The sequence below is a fragment of the Leptosomus discolor genome, chromosome 5 (assembly GCF_034619465.1).
Source record: "Leptosomus discolor isolate bLepDis1 chromosome 5, bLepDis1.hap2, whole genome shotgun sequence".
In the NCBI taxonomy this organism is placed as follows: Eukaryota; Metazoa; Chordata; class Aves; order Leptosomiformes; family Leptosomidae; genus Leptosomus; species Leptosomus discolor.
The window spans coordinates 15,506,342-15,522,315 of NC_141395.1; the positions used below are offsets into that span (position 1 = coordinate 15,506,342).

Genomic DNA, 15,974 nt, shown 5'->3' on the forward strand with positions numbered 1-15,974 from the left:
TCCCTTCTGGTTTAAGGACTGTAATTAAAACAGTTGGATGCACAGGCTCAAGATACTTCAGAGAGCTGAACAGTGATGAAATTGCTCGTGTTTAAAACTTGTCAGGCTCTCGCAGTGTATTGACTCAAGGCTAAAGCTTCAATTGCAGAGCCAAGCTAAGAGCGACCCAAGCCCTGTCAGACCTGACTGCAGGGTGCAGAGAGCTACTGCGTATGCTCTCATTGACCATCCATAAGTGTCTTGATGCAAGAATTAGGAAATGAAATGCTGTTGTTGATTTTACACAAAAGGTCAAAATAGGTTGTTGTAATTACATTAAAATGTCTTAATGCCTTTCTGGCATTGAAGTCTGAATCATGGATTTGTAGCTTGAACCTTGAAAAATCAAAGTGCATATTTATAGTTCTGCTAGGATGCTTCTGTAGGGATGTAGTGTGTGTGGCTTGAAAATATATGTGATGTGTATGTTTCAGATCCATAGTTTTGATTTTTGAGTTTATGAATCTTTATATCCCAGGAGACATAAGAGAACCTGTAGAACTGGATGATGTTGATCTGATAGGCGATAAAGTGTTTATTTTATAAATGCTGATCAAAGTTTGACAAACCATTTTTAAGCACCTGAAAAGATGAGAAATGAGAACCGAAATAAAATATGGCCGTTATGATCAGTGACTAAAGCAGTGTTTGAAATGAATGCTCTGATGGGATGAGTTGTTGAGCTGAAAAGCTAGTTTAATTTGAGATACTTAAGGCTAGAAGAGATACCTCAGGGAGAAATTGGGTGTATGTGTTTCACAGAGGATTAGAAGGAGTTGGGAGATAGATATCTTGAGCTCTGTCAGTGTTGTGCATGCCTGAACACCATCGGCACGTCTCATGCTAACCGGTAGGCAAGAGCACATATCGTACTTAGGGAAGCAGCTCTTGGTATGAAGAATGGGACTCTCAGGCTGCATCAGTTTCAGTAGCTAGCTCTGGAAGGATTTTAAATTTCTTTGTTAAACAAAGTAGTAGCCTTTAAAAAAAATCCTTAAAGAGCACTGCAAAAATGTCGGCATGAAGTCCAATGTTATAGCTTATGAGTGATTCGGGGCGGGGGGGAGGCAGTAAAAGACATCCAGTCTCTTTGTGACCGAGTAAAACAGATATTGCTGTTGTCCAATTTCCTTTAGTAAATCTGGGAGCTTGGAGTCAAGCTGTTTCTATTTTTTTGTCTTCCTGGAGTAGCAACTGTAATCAGCAATAGCCCATCAGCCAAACTCTGCCCCTGTGACACCTTTTATACTTTGTTTTTTGCCTTGTGTTGTGGTTTACCCTAATGCCGTACCTGTTTTACCTGCCATACCTGACTGGTCCAAGCCACGCTTGAAGGGGGGTAGCATGGGTTCATGTGTGCTGCTGGCATCTCTTTCCATCGAGCACTAGCGTAATGCAACTCCATGAAGCAAGCAGCTTCATCCTGACCGCCTGCGGGAGCGCGGTAGCAGGAACAGCAGTGCTGTTGTGTGGCAGCGCAGCTCGTTCCCAAAAAGGCCTGAGGAGACACAGCAGGGGCTGGAAGTCATAAACTGTGATTTTCAGTAGTTCTGGCTCAGTGAAACAAATGTAGCTGGAAACTATCGTTTTATCTTCAATGGCTGGTGTAAGTCAAAATTAGTCCAAAAAAAGTGTGGGAGGGTTAGAGAAGGAAAACTGATCTTGCTTCTTTGAGACAAAAGATAACTTAGAGGTTTTGTTTTTGAAATTATGTTTTATTCTTGAATAAGCATTTTAATGAGAAAACAAGCTTTGCATGAGCAGCCTATAAAGACCATTGGTTTTGGTTTGGTCCCATTTTGGTGAACATTTTAAAATCTGAAAGCAAACTTGAAGGAGTGAAAGTATAAAGACTACTAAAATGCATCACAGAGAGGAATAAAGTCACTTTTTTTTGTTTGTGGTTTGTTTTTTTTTATTTAAAAATAATGCTTGAATATTGTTCATGGGTTCTACTCTGAATAAACTGATGAACACCTCTCCTTTCTTAAGAAAGTGTAATTGCTGCAAATGTATTCATTCGTCAACAGTTCCACCATTACAGTTGGTGCTTGTTTTTTGAAAAGGTGAGGCCCTATTACGTATATAAACCATTGGTGGACTCTTTAATGACAACTACAATAATGTTTTCCTACTGTTCCCAAAATGACTACATCTACATCAGAGAAGTCTGGCACAAAATGGAACATAAATATGAAGGCAGTTTTTGAAGTTAAGGCTCTGGGGTCTTAACAGTCACAACTGACTGTTCATCTGGTTTTTACTTTTGTATGATATTTCTGATTGCATAAAGAGAAGAATAACTTCAAAGAGATCTTGTCTTTCGTTGAACCACAAAGACAGCTTCAAGTTGTTGTCATTGGAGTAATAGGGCCCTTTTCAGCAAATGGAGTTGCATAACTTTATTCTGAAACACGTGATCAGCTCAGTCTGCAAAGACGTTGAGCAGAGCTTGGAATGTAGGGTGCACTTGAAATGTCTGTGGGGGCATCTGTCTGTGACTGGAAAACAAATATAATTTTCTCCTTGATGTATTTATACAGCGTAAAATAGCAAAAAAAAGAGAACTAAAAGCAATTGCCCATCCAGTCTAGAAGTCTGTACTAGCAAATGCCTGAGATACAGACATGTGAAACTTTCAGCATGCAGCTACAAAATAAACTGCACCAAAATAGCTTTTCTCTAAGTCATGATAGTTAGAATGTGTTTTATGTGCTAGAGCTTGAGGTTTATAGCTTTTTCCTGCTTCTTCTGCTACTCCCTAGTATTTACTGATGGAATTCTCATATAGCCAAAAGGAAAACATACCAGAATGGATTTTCTTCTGGCAGACTAACTGTAGTTTCACTGAAGCTTGTGCGTCCTTTCAAATTTATACCAGTTGAGCACCCCTAGCCTGGTTTCTAGCTCTCTACAGACTTTTTTTTGCCAAAGTTGCAGTGACAAAGGAGCCGTTTAAAGGTGAGTAGATCATCTCTGTTTGCATCTGCCCATATTATTAATGGCTGAATCTTCACATCTTTCCTTATTAATTTGAAAAAAGTATATCTGGGCTCCAGCCAAAATGACAGTCAAGAAGCAGCAAAACACTTAGTAAGAAAAAGTGTGTGATGAAGAATGAGTTTCTAGCTGTGCGAGTTCACTGACAACGTATTAGTTTTATGTCTGTACCCCTTGCACCATCCTTTGTCTTCAAAAATACTCAGCAAACAATTCAGGGAAAGGAATTGGCATGTTCCCTAATGAGACAAGATAAAGTGTCCTGTAATGATGATGACAGCAAATTCACTAAGTGAACTGCAGTTTGAGAACTTTGCAAATTGATCAAACTGTGATTCCTTGATTGCTTACTTAATTGCCTGTTACAGTCTCTCTCTTGACCCTCCATATCCCACTTGCTTTTGTCAGCACTTTGGCGACTGAGGGACTCTCTGTTAGCCCCTCAGGTTCTGAATGGTGGAAGAATAGGTTCTGGTTTGGGAATTTTATTTTATTTGCATTTAATATGTACTCTTGGCCAGCTATCAGAGGGGGAATTTAGAGATCTTCTGGACTCTTACAGTGCTTTCTACATTAGGCTAATGACTGTCAGGAAGAAGCTTTCTTGATTCTATTTATTATAGGAGGGATACTAATCAAAGCACTCTTTCAGCAGGTGCTGAGTACCTTTAGCAGCTTCTTAACTCTGAGAAGGGTAATGCTCTGCATATTTAGCACTTAGCGATGTTCTGCCTGCTAAAGTTACCTGGTCATGAGAGAAATATAAAAGGGAAAAGTGTATTTTGGTGAGTGGTACAAGTGATTGATTGGTGAGACTCTTAATTCATAGCCAGCTTCGCATTGGGGCCCCTAGAACTGTGAATCTGTTTTGTTGGCAGAAGTGAAGAAATGTCCATATTTCACTAAAATCTGCGTGATGAACTATCTTATATCATTCTTCAGAACAACAGTCAGACAAGGCTACTTCAGGCTGGCCATTTAAGCCTTTCTCAAGTTTGTGTTGTTAGAGAAACTACTTCTAAGGAATGAGAGGAAAGGAGGGATGTGAGTCCATGCATGCACAGGAGTGGGAATGAGGAACCATCCCTGCTGCTGCAGAGCAATTGCTGCCTTCTGCAGGAGAGACTGGGACTGCATTTCGGGATTGGCGAGGAAGTGCTCTCCCTGCACTCGGTCAGCAAATCTCCTGCAAATCTCATCTCATTCCAGATGAAAAGCACTGGGAACTTTGCAGTTGTATTTACAATCTTGACACAGCAGATATTATGCCGTATCAAGTTTAACTGTACTGCTCTGCTGCCTGAAGTGTTGAGGGGACCTGAAAAAAAGATTTACAGTGGCTAACAAATAGGTTATTCAGAAGTTCTACTGAGCATCTCCCAATCTGTGCAAGTCCTGTGTTTGCTGTTGTCATGGGTTGAGGCTGGGCTGGCCACTAACGAATGACAGACGCTCTCTGTTAACACCTCTCCCCTCCCAAAAGGGAAAGGGGGAGAGAACAAGGGAGAGAGACTTTGTTTGGAAAATAAAACTAAACCAGCTTTAATGAAACAATAACAATAAAAGAAAAGATAATAATAAGGAAACAATGAAATATACACAATATGTACAAATATATACAAATAGATACAAAACCAATATTGAACCCAACTCCCCCCCACCCTGATGACGATACATCACCACCACGCTGCAGGGCTGGCAGTGGGGCAGTCCCAGGCTGGACTCAGCAGCAGACAGGGACGGGATGCAGGAGCTGGACTCAGGCACTGGATTCAGGGATGCACGGATCGGGATTGACCATGGAAGAACAGACAGAGTCCTCCTCAGATGTCGGCCATCGAAAAAGAGAGAGAGTGACCCCCATGATCTCTCAGCTTTATACTGAATATGATGTATATGGGATGGAACACTCTGTTGGTCAGGTTTGGGTCACCTGTCCGGTTCGCTCCTCCCTGCAGGTGGGACCTTTTACGTGCTTGTGACCCTTTTCACTCCCGGCACCTCAACACGGAGTCCAAGATTTAGCAGTGACCTTGATTGCTCTAAGAACAAGTATAAGCAAGGGCCTCTCTGGATCCCATTCCTTGGTACCGATTGTAAACATCAGGTCTTATCACTGCTAGAAGCAGTCACTGTCTGGAAAAACATGCTGCTGTTTCAGAAAGTGCCGTTACTTAAAAGAGATTTAACTGAAAAGTAAAAGCACTAAAACAGAATTAGTTCTGGTTTAGCCCAAACCAGGACAGCTGTATAATCATGTACAAATGTGCAAATAGTAGCTGAACATGCTCTTAAAATTAAGGGGGAGAAAAAGATAGATTTGACCTTGCAGCAGCCAAAGATGATGTCCGAACATGTTTCTGCTACTGGTAGCACTGAAAGACTTACTTAAAGATTAGGGGTAATTCTGTTTGCTTGTATTTCCATTACTATTTCTGGCAAATAACTCCGTCTTAAAAGAAGAAAAAAGGAAGTCTTAATCTATCTGCTAAGTCAGTCTGTGTTCTTTTATTGTATTTGCTGACAATTAGTTGAGCAATCATAAGCTGTTATGGAGAATAACCTTGTCAGTATGATCAGGTACATGCTTAAGCAGGTGGAAAAAAAATCAATCCTTCTGCAGTGAGATTTAAGATTACTGGTTTTCAAGATCCAGGATCATACGTGTGACTTTCTGATACCTCTTAACTGCTCATATATTAAGTACAAGGCAGTAGTTAAATACGTGCCTAATTTTGAGCATGGACTCAGATCCAAATGCAGTAAACTCTTTCACATGCTAATCAGCGGTGAACCGACAGTTTATGTTATGACAATGATTAAAGCAGTACTCATGTATAAACCGTATATATGTCTCTTTTCTCCTTGTTTGTGATACAACCACTCTCTCTCTTTTAAAGCTATCTATGAACAATCTTGTGAGGCTTACCGACACCAAGGGAGGACATCAGGTTTCTTCTACATCGATTCTGATGGAAGTGGACCTCTTGGACCACTTCGTGTTTTTTGCAATATAACAGGTAATGACCTAACCCTGTCTGCAGTGCTTTATGTTGGTTATAATATTATTGACGTGTCTATCATTGTACTACTAAGAAGACCTTACAGTCATAGTTCTCTCATTAGTAGGGAAAAAGCAGAAAACTAGTGGTAACTGAGGTTCGTCTCTGAAGTTTCCTTAAATAGGATCCATGTAAAAGTGATTTTTAAACCAAGTTTGAAGGACTTATCTTGTACTGTTGTTAAGTGGTATTTACAACGGTATTTGCACCTTATAAAGGGCACTGCTACTGTATTTTTTTTTAATATCATAACTTCTGATTAGATGAAAAGGATATCAGAACTTCTGATTCTGAAAAGATAGCTTTTTTCTATAGGTGTAGAAACTTAGAATTTGAACCATTTTTTGTAACAGAGTGATTTCTCTGCTTTACTAGAACACTAAATCTGGGAATGATTGTTAAACTCCTTGCACTGAGCTAGCTGTAAACTCTTCCAGTCTGACTTAAGTAGGAATACCTCCCCTTATACAAGCGTGCTGCCTTTGAAGTCCCAGAGAATAGAAACCTTGATTGTCCTGGGGTATCTGTATGGAGGAAAAGGCATTGATGCTCTTAGGAGGAGGAACACCAAAGAGACAGGTAAAAGCCTGGCAAGATGACCTGTTGGTCGAGACTTTTCAACCTTACAGTTCTGTAGTTTTAAAATAGAAAGTGTTTCAAATGAATATACTTGTCTGGCAAATTCTCCCTTTAAGTGGGTCCTATTTTGTATGTAGGACTGTCATGCAAGGGTGTGAGAAAAGATTACATAGCCTGTATTATGGATTGGGATAGATTGTAGAGTGTCCTTTCTGCTTTTTACTTTTGAAATGGAGAGGAAATTTCCTAGACTGTCTCCTGTTTAGCATTTTTTGCTTCCTGTGGCCAGGTGCAGATGAAAGAATATTTTATTACCCATTCTAAATTGCTAATTCTGGTTGAGCTACTTTGCCACATATCACCTCCACGCTCAGTCCTAAAAACTAAGGACTCAGGATATTCATATTTTATCCTTAATCTCCTTGTACTTAAAGTGTCTCAAATTAAATTTTCATTTTGATTTAATTGGGCAATCATTATGTTAATTAAATGCACACCAGTTAATTATTAAGTATGTTTTTTATTCAAGTGTAACAAATATTTAATAAGATGTGTCTCCTTCAGTGTTGTTGAATCTCGTAAGAATTGAAACAGAGTTTCACCTTTCTCTCTGACTATCCTTCCTTGATCTCCAGTATGGGAAATATGCTCATTTTTATTATTTATCATAAAATATGTGTGATCAAAACACTGTCAGTGCTTTTTATCTCTGCTGAAGAAGTAGGATTTTTTACAAACACCTTGTAGAAAGTACCTGCTTTTCTCAAATAAATTTTAACTGGCAAAAATCCAGAAGGCATATACCTGATTTTCTCTCTATCTGTAAAGAACTTGCTGACATTCTTATTTTAGTTTGGTTATGAGAAAAGTGGAAGTGAGGAAAACTCACAGAACCTTGTAGCCTGGAAAACTTCTGGTTTTAATTTTTCTTCTTTTTCCCTAGATGTCTTATTTGAGGCAGGGGAAGGTCGTTTGTTGCAGGCGTCTCTGTTATTCCTATTATGTAAAAGAGGACTGAGAGAGGAAAATTACTATTTTACAGTTGTCCAGAGATTTTGAGGTACAATTGGGTTATGTTTCCGTATTATCTAAATATGGTTTGGGTGCCTTAATCACAAGAGCTTCTGTTGTCTCTGGGAACATACCTCATTGTTATGCTGATAAAAACTGTTTTCAGTAATAGGTTAAGCATGAAGTATGGAAAAAATAACCTAACTTTATGTACACAGGGATGGATTCTTAATTTATTATTCTGCATAGTTTTCTGAAATTATCAATATTCAGGGAAAGTAAATTAAATTCTATGTTGTTATATTAGGAACGTACAAGGAAGAGAGATAAAAAAGTCAACATTATTGTTCAGTGACATAAATCCATACCACACCTCCTGTGAATGGAAAAACGTGGATGGTCAGAAGCATGGATGGCTTCCACATATGGGGAGACTACACAAATTTAAAAGATGGTGGAGGGAACTATCACAGAAAAGCATGGAGTTCATACGTGGCATAGAGAAAGCAAATAGAGACTGAGTCTTTTTTCATCGTATAGGAGCTAAAGGACAGTTAAATTATAAGATAGCAGAATTTTGGGGTTTTTTTCTTTTTTTTTTCTTTTTCCTGATGCGATGAATAATTCAACTTGAAACTTACTACCACAGGACATCAAGGAGGCCAATGTATCAACAGAGGGGAGAAAAACAGGCTGGAAAAAACCCTGGTCTTGTCTGATAGATTCAGAAGGTGAAATTAGATGTGGAGGTCTAGTTGCACCTCCCAGCTTAGGCAGATGTTAGTCAAAGATCATTGGGAAATGGGAATGAGCTTCAGGAAAACCTTTTGCCTTCCCTCGCTTCCCTGGGTATCTGTTCGCCCTTGAAGGCAAAGGTGGTCTCTTGGGCTAAATGAAGCTTTACTTTTACTCAGGCTAGCAGTTCTTTTTGTATACAGTTCAAGAAGCAGTAACCTCTTTATGCCCAAAACGTGTTCAGGCTGAAGAATTTGGAAGTGGAAAGGAAAATCTGGGGAAATGACTCATTTAGTGCTTTTAAAAGTAGCGTTGCACTGAGCTAATGACTTCTGGGAATTACAGTGCCTTGAATCTGTGAAGGATGAATTCAAAGAAGGAACCAGATCATCAGAAATGAGCAGCATCATTGCATTTAGAAAACAGTGTTGTTCCTTAATGTTCACTTAAATTTGTTTAGAATTCTTTCTAATTTTTACCTGTTTAATTGAACAGATAGGGATCTTGTTTGTAGCTAGTTAATAACCAGGACAGATTAGCATCAGCTTTCTTACATATTGTCATCTTGTCATAGGCATCCAATATGTGATGTGGATATGGGAAGTATCAACATTACAATTTAACATATTGTGTCTGTGGTCCCAGTGATTTCTCTGCCACCTGCCAACTTTTTAACACCCCACTTCTGGAAGAAAAATTATGAAGAAATGAGAAAATCGTGATTGTGTGTGTTGAGAGGGCATTAGACAATCATACAAAGAGGGAGAGGGAAATAAGGGAAGGGAAATTTTGCAGGGAGAAAAGAGGAAGACAGTATTTAAAAATATAAAGCAAATTTTCAACATGGCAAGAAATTTAACAGTAGAGTGTCATAGGATATCTGCTGATACCAGAGTGGGTAAATGTACTTATTCATTGTCTGGAGAAGTAGATGAAAAATCAAGGTGACAAAAATTGTAGATGACATGCTATTATTTAAGTTGGTCAAGAAGAAGGAAGAGTGTGTGAAGCACTTTAGAAGGATCTTATCTTGAAGGCTGTTTATTTCTACTAAAAGTAGAATATGTTGTTGAAATAGGAGGTTGTCAGGCACAGGAACGTACTTAATTAAAGGCATAGAAAGGTATCTGTACAAAGAGAGGTTAAAAGTAAATAAGCCAGGGCTATTTCGATTGGGAATACCCAAAGTGAATGGGCCTCATTGACAGAAGCATGTTCGTATGCATTTTCTTAAAATAGGAATAAAGAGACAGTTCAATGACACTGAAAGACAACAAACTCAAAACTAGATTAAAAAAAAAAAAAGACAGCATCTTATTAACATAATGTTTTCTTCACCTTATATACCCATTATACACAAAGCAAAGTCACTTTCACAGGGAAATTTAAGTTTAAGAAACAAAATATGTGTGCGTGAGGGAAGTGAACCAGGTGTATGTGCCCAAACCATGATTGTACGTAGCTGGATGCGATGAGAGAGACCATGAGGATTTGTGTGGGTCCATGCAGGGATTATTAATTTGGGACGATTGCGTTCAGCACCGTGGGAACATAGCTAGAGTGTTTCCAGGGGAATCTGCAAGGGAATGTGAACTAGTTCTGCTGGCTTTACCTGGGTTCTCCCATCATCCATGGTGCTCTATGCCCACATTGTTTTGCATAAAATACAGAGAGAATGTATCCTGTCATGCTTTGGGATACTGAACAACCACCAGCGCTGGGAAAGAAATTTTCTCTGCAGACTGATTTTTTGATAATTAACCCAGTTGAATTAATCTTCACTTCTCACTGAAGTGACTGATAACAATCAGTACAGAAAATGGCTAATGGACCCTCTTAACCTCTGGTCTGGCAGTCTTTCTATCACTGTGAGACTTACTGGTTTTCCCTTGTTGCTCAGAAATCTGTTGATCTGTCTGGACTACAACTTAAATGCTAATAAACATATTCTCCAGTGCAAAGTCTGTAGACATGAAATCTACATCCATGTACTTGTTTTGCTGCCCTGTACAGGAAATGTTTGTAACAACCTTTTCTCATCTTTTCCAGAGTAAATTTTGCCCTTGATATCTGCAAGATTAGCTTACAATACTCTGAGTCATTCTGTCACCTTTCTTTACTGACGCTGTTTTACTGTAGGCAAACCCTGGGCCATCAAATCAATAATGTTTAGAAATTGCCATGACTAGGTCAATGGTTAATTTTATCTTAGCCAGATACTTGTCCAGTTCTCAAATAGTTTGCCTTTTTTTTTTTCCTCCTTTTTTTTTTTTTTCCTCCAGGGGTGCAGACTAGGGAAAGATGGGTCCTTATCCCAGGTTTTGCTAGTCCAAGATCTGTTTTTGAAACTGCCATGATGAAAAAAAATAATTAATGAACAAAAATATATCTCTCCTTGTTGGGATCATCTCTGTTTTGCAGTCTCCTTACAAAATGCAAATATTGCCTATTTTTCAATGCAAGAAATGTAAATCTTTATTTTTTCTATCTCAGCAAACTGTATAGAAACTGTATTTAAATCTCAAAGTAAGGGATTCTAAGATGATGTGAAGGAGATTGCCAAAGTTATAGTTGCAATTTTTTTATAAATTGCCTCTAGTATTTTTTTTTCCATTCAGCTAACAATAATCAATATTTTATACTTGCATATAGTACATATTCCACGGCATGTAAAGAGGATTGAATTCAGGCGGATACAAATTGTGTTTGTAGTTGAAGTGTCTAAATAGTCCCACTTACAGTATGATATTCAATCAGCTATTTGAGGAAAATACTGTGGCAGTTCAATTTTAGTCACTTTGCTGTGAATGAGGAGAAGACTGGAGTAACAAAGAGATGGAGTGCTACAAAGCAGAGCTGTTTGGACCTCAGTCCTTGCAGTAGGGATCTCCATTGATCTTCCCAAAATAATCATGGAGCTGGTGGTATTACTGTCCATGGCTCCCACCTTCCCTTTGTTTCCATACAAGAATCTCAGTTCATCTGCTAGTTTATTAATCTGTTTTCCATAAGAAATCATCTTTTTTTACTTTGTATAGCAATTGCACTGATACAGAAGTCACCATGTGATTCAACTTTTGTTACATTTCCTGCGGACTTGGCAGACTCTCACGTGGAAAGGAGGACTGCCTCCGGTTAGGCTGAGGCAGTAACAGAGAGGAGGAGGTCATGCCCTTCATTCTGTTTTCATTACCTGCAACCATATAATATGGGACAAGAACTTAAATGGTGTAAGTCCCTGAGATTCTCAGAATGAGCTAGGTAAGATTTTACAGCTTTGAACTTCTTAAGGAAGTTTTTGGAGCGCTTTGTTTGTCTTTTTCTTTTTTTTTTCCTTTGCATGTACCTTGCAGCTCACTGTTTGTAATTGTGTTTGACTTAAAACAATGAATGAGAATCCTTTACAAATTTTTGCTATTGTTTAAATTAAAGACAGCCTTTGAAGTTTTGCAGTTTATGCCCTCAAACACTACAGGTCTTCTGGCGTGCTATAGTTCTGACAATTTTTACTTTTTTTTTTTTTTTGAATTTTCATTAAGTATTTTGGAACTTTATAAAATGAAAAACCTTTGGTGCTTATGTCAAAGGCATTGTGCTGTCAACAGCTGCCTTTCTGTTTTCAGCGAAATTGCTGTGTTTCTGATGATCATCACAGCAGAAGTCCTGCAGGCTTTCTTCACTGTCACACTTGCAAGAGGCTCCTAAGGAAGTTTTAGTACAGAGGAACATAAAAGTAGATATTTTCCTCTAGCCTTCACCTTTTAACCAAAAGTTACTGCAACTTAATCACTCTTCTGCCACATTTGCAGTGCTCAAAAGTTAGAGGTAAGCTGTGGCTCTCCAAAAGTCACTCCAGCTGTCTCACGTACAAGGGCTGGATCCATTTGCCCCAGACGGTGTCTAGGGCCATGTTGGAAACCCGCAGATGTCCTGCCCAGCATCGTGGTGCGGCATCAGAAGAACGGCAGGTCTTCTGTGGGCTCCACTTCTTGTCTTCCAGGCTCATGCGCATGTCAGCCACCACAAGGCATGTGAAACAACAGAAAAGTGAATGAGTGTCTCAAAACTCACCTTAGATGAAGGAGACTGAGAGAGGACTCACAAGTGCAGCGAGTGTGAGCACAGCGGAGAAGTGTCCATTTTGCACTAGGAAGCAGTTCAGCAACTGCTTCTTCAATTTTTGGAAAGGAATATTTCTCACTGCTTGTTGTAGATGCTCTGTGTTAGAGGAAATATGAAAATGGAGGATCATCAAGAAGTAGGTGGGCAGGATAACAGTTTGCTGTCTCTGGGCTTCAGCACAACATGGGGGTGTTGCAGGAGAGGCGTCTTTTTCTCAACCATCAGAGTCGCCTGGTGTGAGCATTCTGCTGACAAAGACGCCTTGAATGGTGGGCTCAGAGTGAGCAAACTTCATGCCTGGTGTATAAGAGAGTTGGGAACCCATCTCTTCCATCTCTTCCAGGTTTGGGGCAGTTTGTCTGTGGACCCAGAGGTGTGGTGCCTCCCTGGTGCCAGCTACTGACTGCCAGGAAGGATTTACAGGCTGGGAACGGTTCCAGGTGTGGGCATCCCTGAGGAATGCACACCAGTAGGTGCAGTCTGCCGGTACTGTCAGAGAGTGGGCTGCATGCAAGACTGGGGGCACCAACACACCACCCCACCCCACCCCCCCCCCCCCCCCCGCCCCCGAATTGTTTCCATGGAAATGCATTTGGTGCTTCTGCACTGGCTGGAAGTGGCTGAATCGGAAACAAGGAGGAGGCTGAAGAGCACAAAACAAGCTACAAAAGCACATATTGCTGGGTCAGCCAGAAAAAAATGGTAGATAGGAAAAAAACCCCAACATGTAGGTTTCATAGAAGAATCAGAAAACACCACCTTAGAGTCAGTGAATCAAAGCTGTTCTGCAATAAAAAATTGTCTCTTCATATTCTTTCAGGTGTGTATGTTAGAGCAGCTGGGTTAAACTGCCACTGCAGCTTAAAACAGCTCGGTGTTCAAGGAGGAGAGTCTGTCTTTTGCATGGTTACTCCTGTAGTTGTAGGTACAGCTTTCAGGACAGTATTTGGCATTCAATGTAGAGCACCATGAAACAAATGCATCATATGAGCTCTCAGAGCAATTTTTCTCTCTTTCATGTAGCATTTACCGTATGTTTGGCTTGTTGGCAATTTAATCAGTCTGAATAATCTTGTTTTGTGACAAACCTCCTAAATCACAAAGGAGTGATGCAGTTTGTATGGGTGAAATGTTCTCCACAGAGATATTTCAAGTTGAAGAATAAAAATGAGAATTAGACAATACAGAACTCATTGAAAGCCAGTTTTCCAGCTGCTCTAATTTCCCACAATTTAATTTGTGTGCCGTCAAAAGCAACTTGGAGGCTTCCAGCAAGATGATAGAACTATGGGTGAGGCTAAACAGAGGGTCTAAAATGTTCTGAATGCATTTCAGTCCCATGCTATAAAAACATCTCCTAGGACCAAATACAGGCAGCATAATATCCTAGTAAATTGGACCATTAAATAAAACTGCAAAGTCATAAAGCTGTAGCATTATCCTGAAATTAAAGCATTGTCACCTTTGAATTATGGAACAATTTAACAAGCATTTAGGAAACCTGCTTTTCAAGGCTGCATTTAACTATTCCAGGTTATACAGTGGAAGATGTGGCTGCACTCTCCTGCTGGGTTTTGAATTATTTTCAGCTTGTATGTGGTTTGAAATTTTACCAAGCTAAGAAAGTAGTAATATAGTAAAGTAGAATAATAGAAGGTAAAAATAAACAGTGACCTTTGCATGGAGAACAGCTTTTTCGTTCCCATTGCAAATTCACAAGTGCAGGGAAAGCTCATTAAATTAACAGGAAAAATACATGTAGTACAGGTAGATGCAAAAAGATAATGATAACTTATTTGTTGAAATAAAGGAAGAGAGCGCCGTGTCTGCCTAGTTTAACAGTTTCCAGATATGGAGATGACTGGAAGGAGCTAGTGGCACTGAACTTTGTTTGCATCTACAATTACAGTGTCACTGCCTAAAAGTATCATGAAAACAAAACAAAAAAGAATAAAGTTTTAAAAAAAAAAAAATCAACCAAAAACCCTCCCCAAAAAAACAACCAATCCTGGTATTGTGAAATAGGAACACTATTTGAACGTCCCATTTTCAAAAGCCATAGGCATAATCAATACAGAGTCATGGCTCTGAAAAGGCATATGCAAGTCATGGAGCTAAGTTGCAGACAGCTGTTGCACCACTTTCTAGCTGTAGTGATCTGTGTGCATGTCCAGATTGCAGCTGTGTTTCTTGCATAGGTCCTGAAGCATGCCTGAAATGCAAGCTCACAGATTGTTATTAGTAGGCTTCAGAGTACATGCTGATTGAGCTATAAGGGTATAATTCCTTGACCTCATTCTAAGGCAGGCAGCTGTATTCTGGGAGTAGTGGTAGCGAAACTTTTGTCTGTGAATTGAGAAAACAGTATGATCTTTTTCTAAATGCTGATGGGTTTGAGGTGGAGAAAATGGTGCTTGAATAAAGCCCGAGAGTTGGCCTGAATAGTGAGGGTCTTCAGAAGAATGGCTGGGATTATTTTTGTTTGGTTTTGTGATCTACAGAAGCAGATGCATATGATCTGGCTATTGTTTAAGAACGGTTCAATAATTTACTGCCCTCCAGCTCTTATTTATTTCTCCCTCAGTCAGCTGGGGAGAGAGTGTGGAGGGAGAAATACAGGAGGGAGCAGTGTCAGCTTGCCCACTCTGTCCAAAGCAAACTAAAGTTTAAATTGCTTTTAGGCGTATTTGATGTATGTAAAAAGGACACCAAGGGCTGTCCTTTTGAAAGAAGGAACTTTCTCTGTTCTTTTTACTGTGATGTGAATGTAATCCCTTCTTCTCCTAGCAGGTTGTGTGTGACTTTACGCATGTTACCTAGCCCCTCTATGCCTCACATCCCTCTTTCTAAAATAGAAGTACTTATTCTTTCCCTGGGAAGAGGGAAGAAGTCTGGCTGGGATGGTTGAATACATCTCTCTTCCTTTTCCTCTAATGTTGTTGTCACCAGCTCATTTGTCTTGCATCTGTGGTGTGTTGTGATGCCCCTCTAATCTGAAGATTTCCTTTCAGACTTTTATGTTTTTTAAGCCTCTTTCATTGCTTTTTTTTTGTTTCGTTAAAAAAGGTAGCAGAGGACATGTTTCTCTGTGCTCTTTCTACACTAACTGTGCATAGGGAAAAGAAACAAACTTTTGAATGGTGATAGCTTTTGCCATCCCAGAGGTATACTTGTTGGTGGCTGTGACTTTCCTTTCACTAGATCAGTGAACCAAATGTATATTTATTGAGAAGCTGTAAAAGTAATAAGCATAACAGATCAGGTATGTGTAGATAAGGAAATATCTGAAATGTAACTCCAGAATTCTTCTCTTCCACTATTACTCTTTTTAACTCTCTGTTCTGATGGAGTTGCTAAATCATGATTACTTTGAGTACAAAAAGAACCTTGATTTGTTTTTCCTTTCCCTTCACAAACTAGAGGAGG

At 39.5% G+C, this 15,974-nt stretch overlaps 1 protein-coding gene across 1 annotated transcript in view; it reads left to right on the forward strand.

Moving 5' to 3' along the window:
- The window catches only part of CNTNAP5 (contactin associated protein family member 5), a 291,688-nt gene that overhangs the window by 190,310 nt on the left and 85,404 nt on the right, over nucleotides 1-15,974 (forward strand). The window contains exon 12 of the mRNA XM_086464950.1: nucleotides 5,940-6,059. Within this exon, the coding sequence (XP_086321076.1) occupies nucleotides 5,940-6,059 (120 nt within the window). The remainder of the gene's footprint in view (nucleotides 1-5,939; nucleotides 6,060-15,974) is intronic.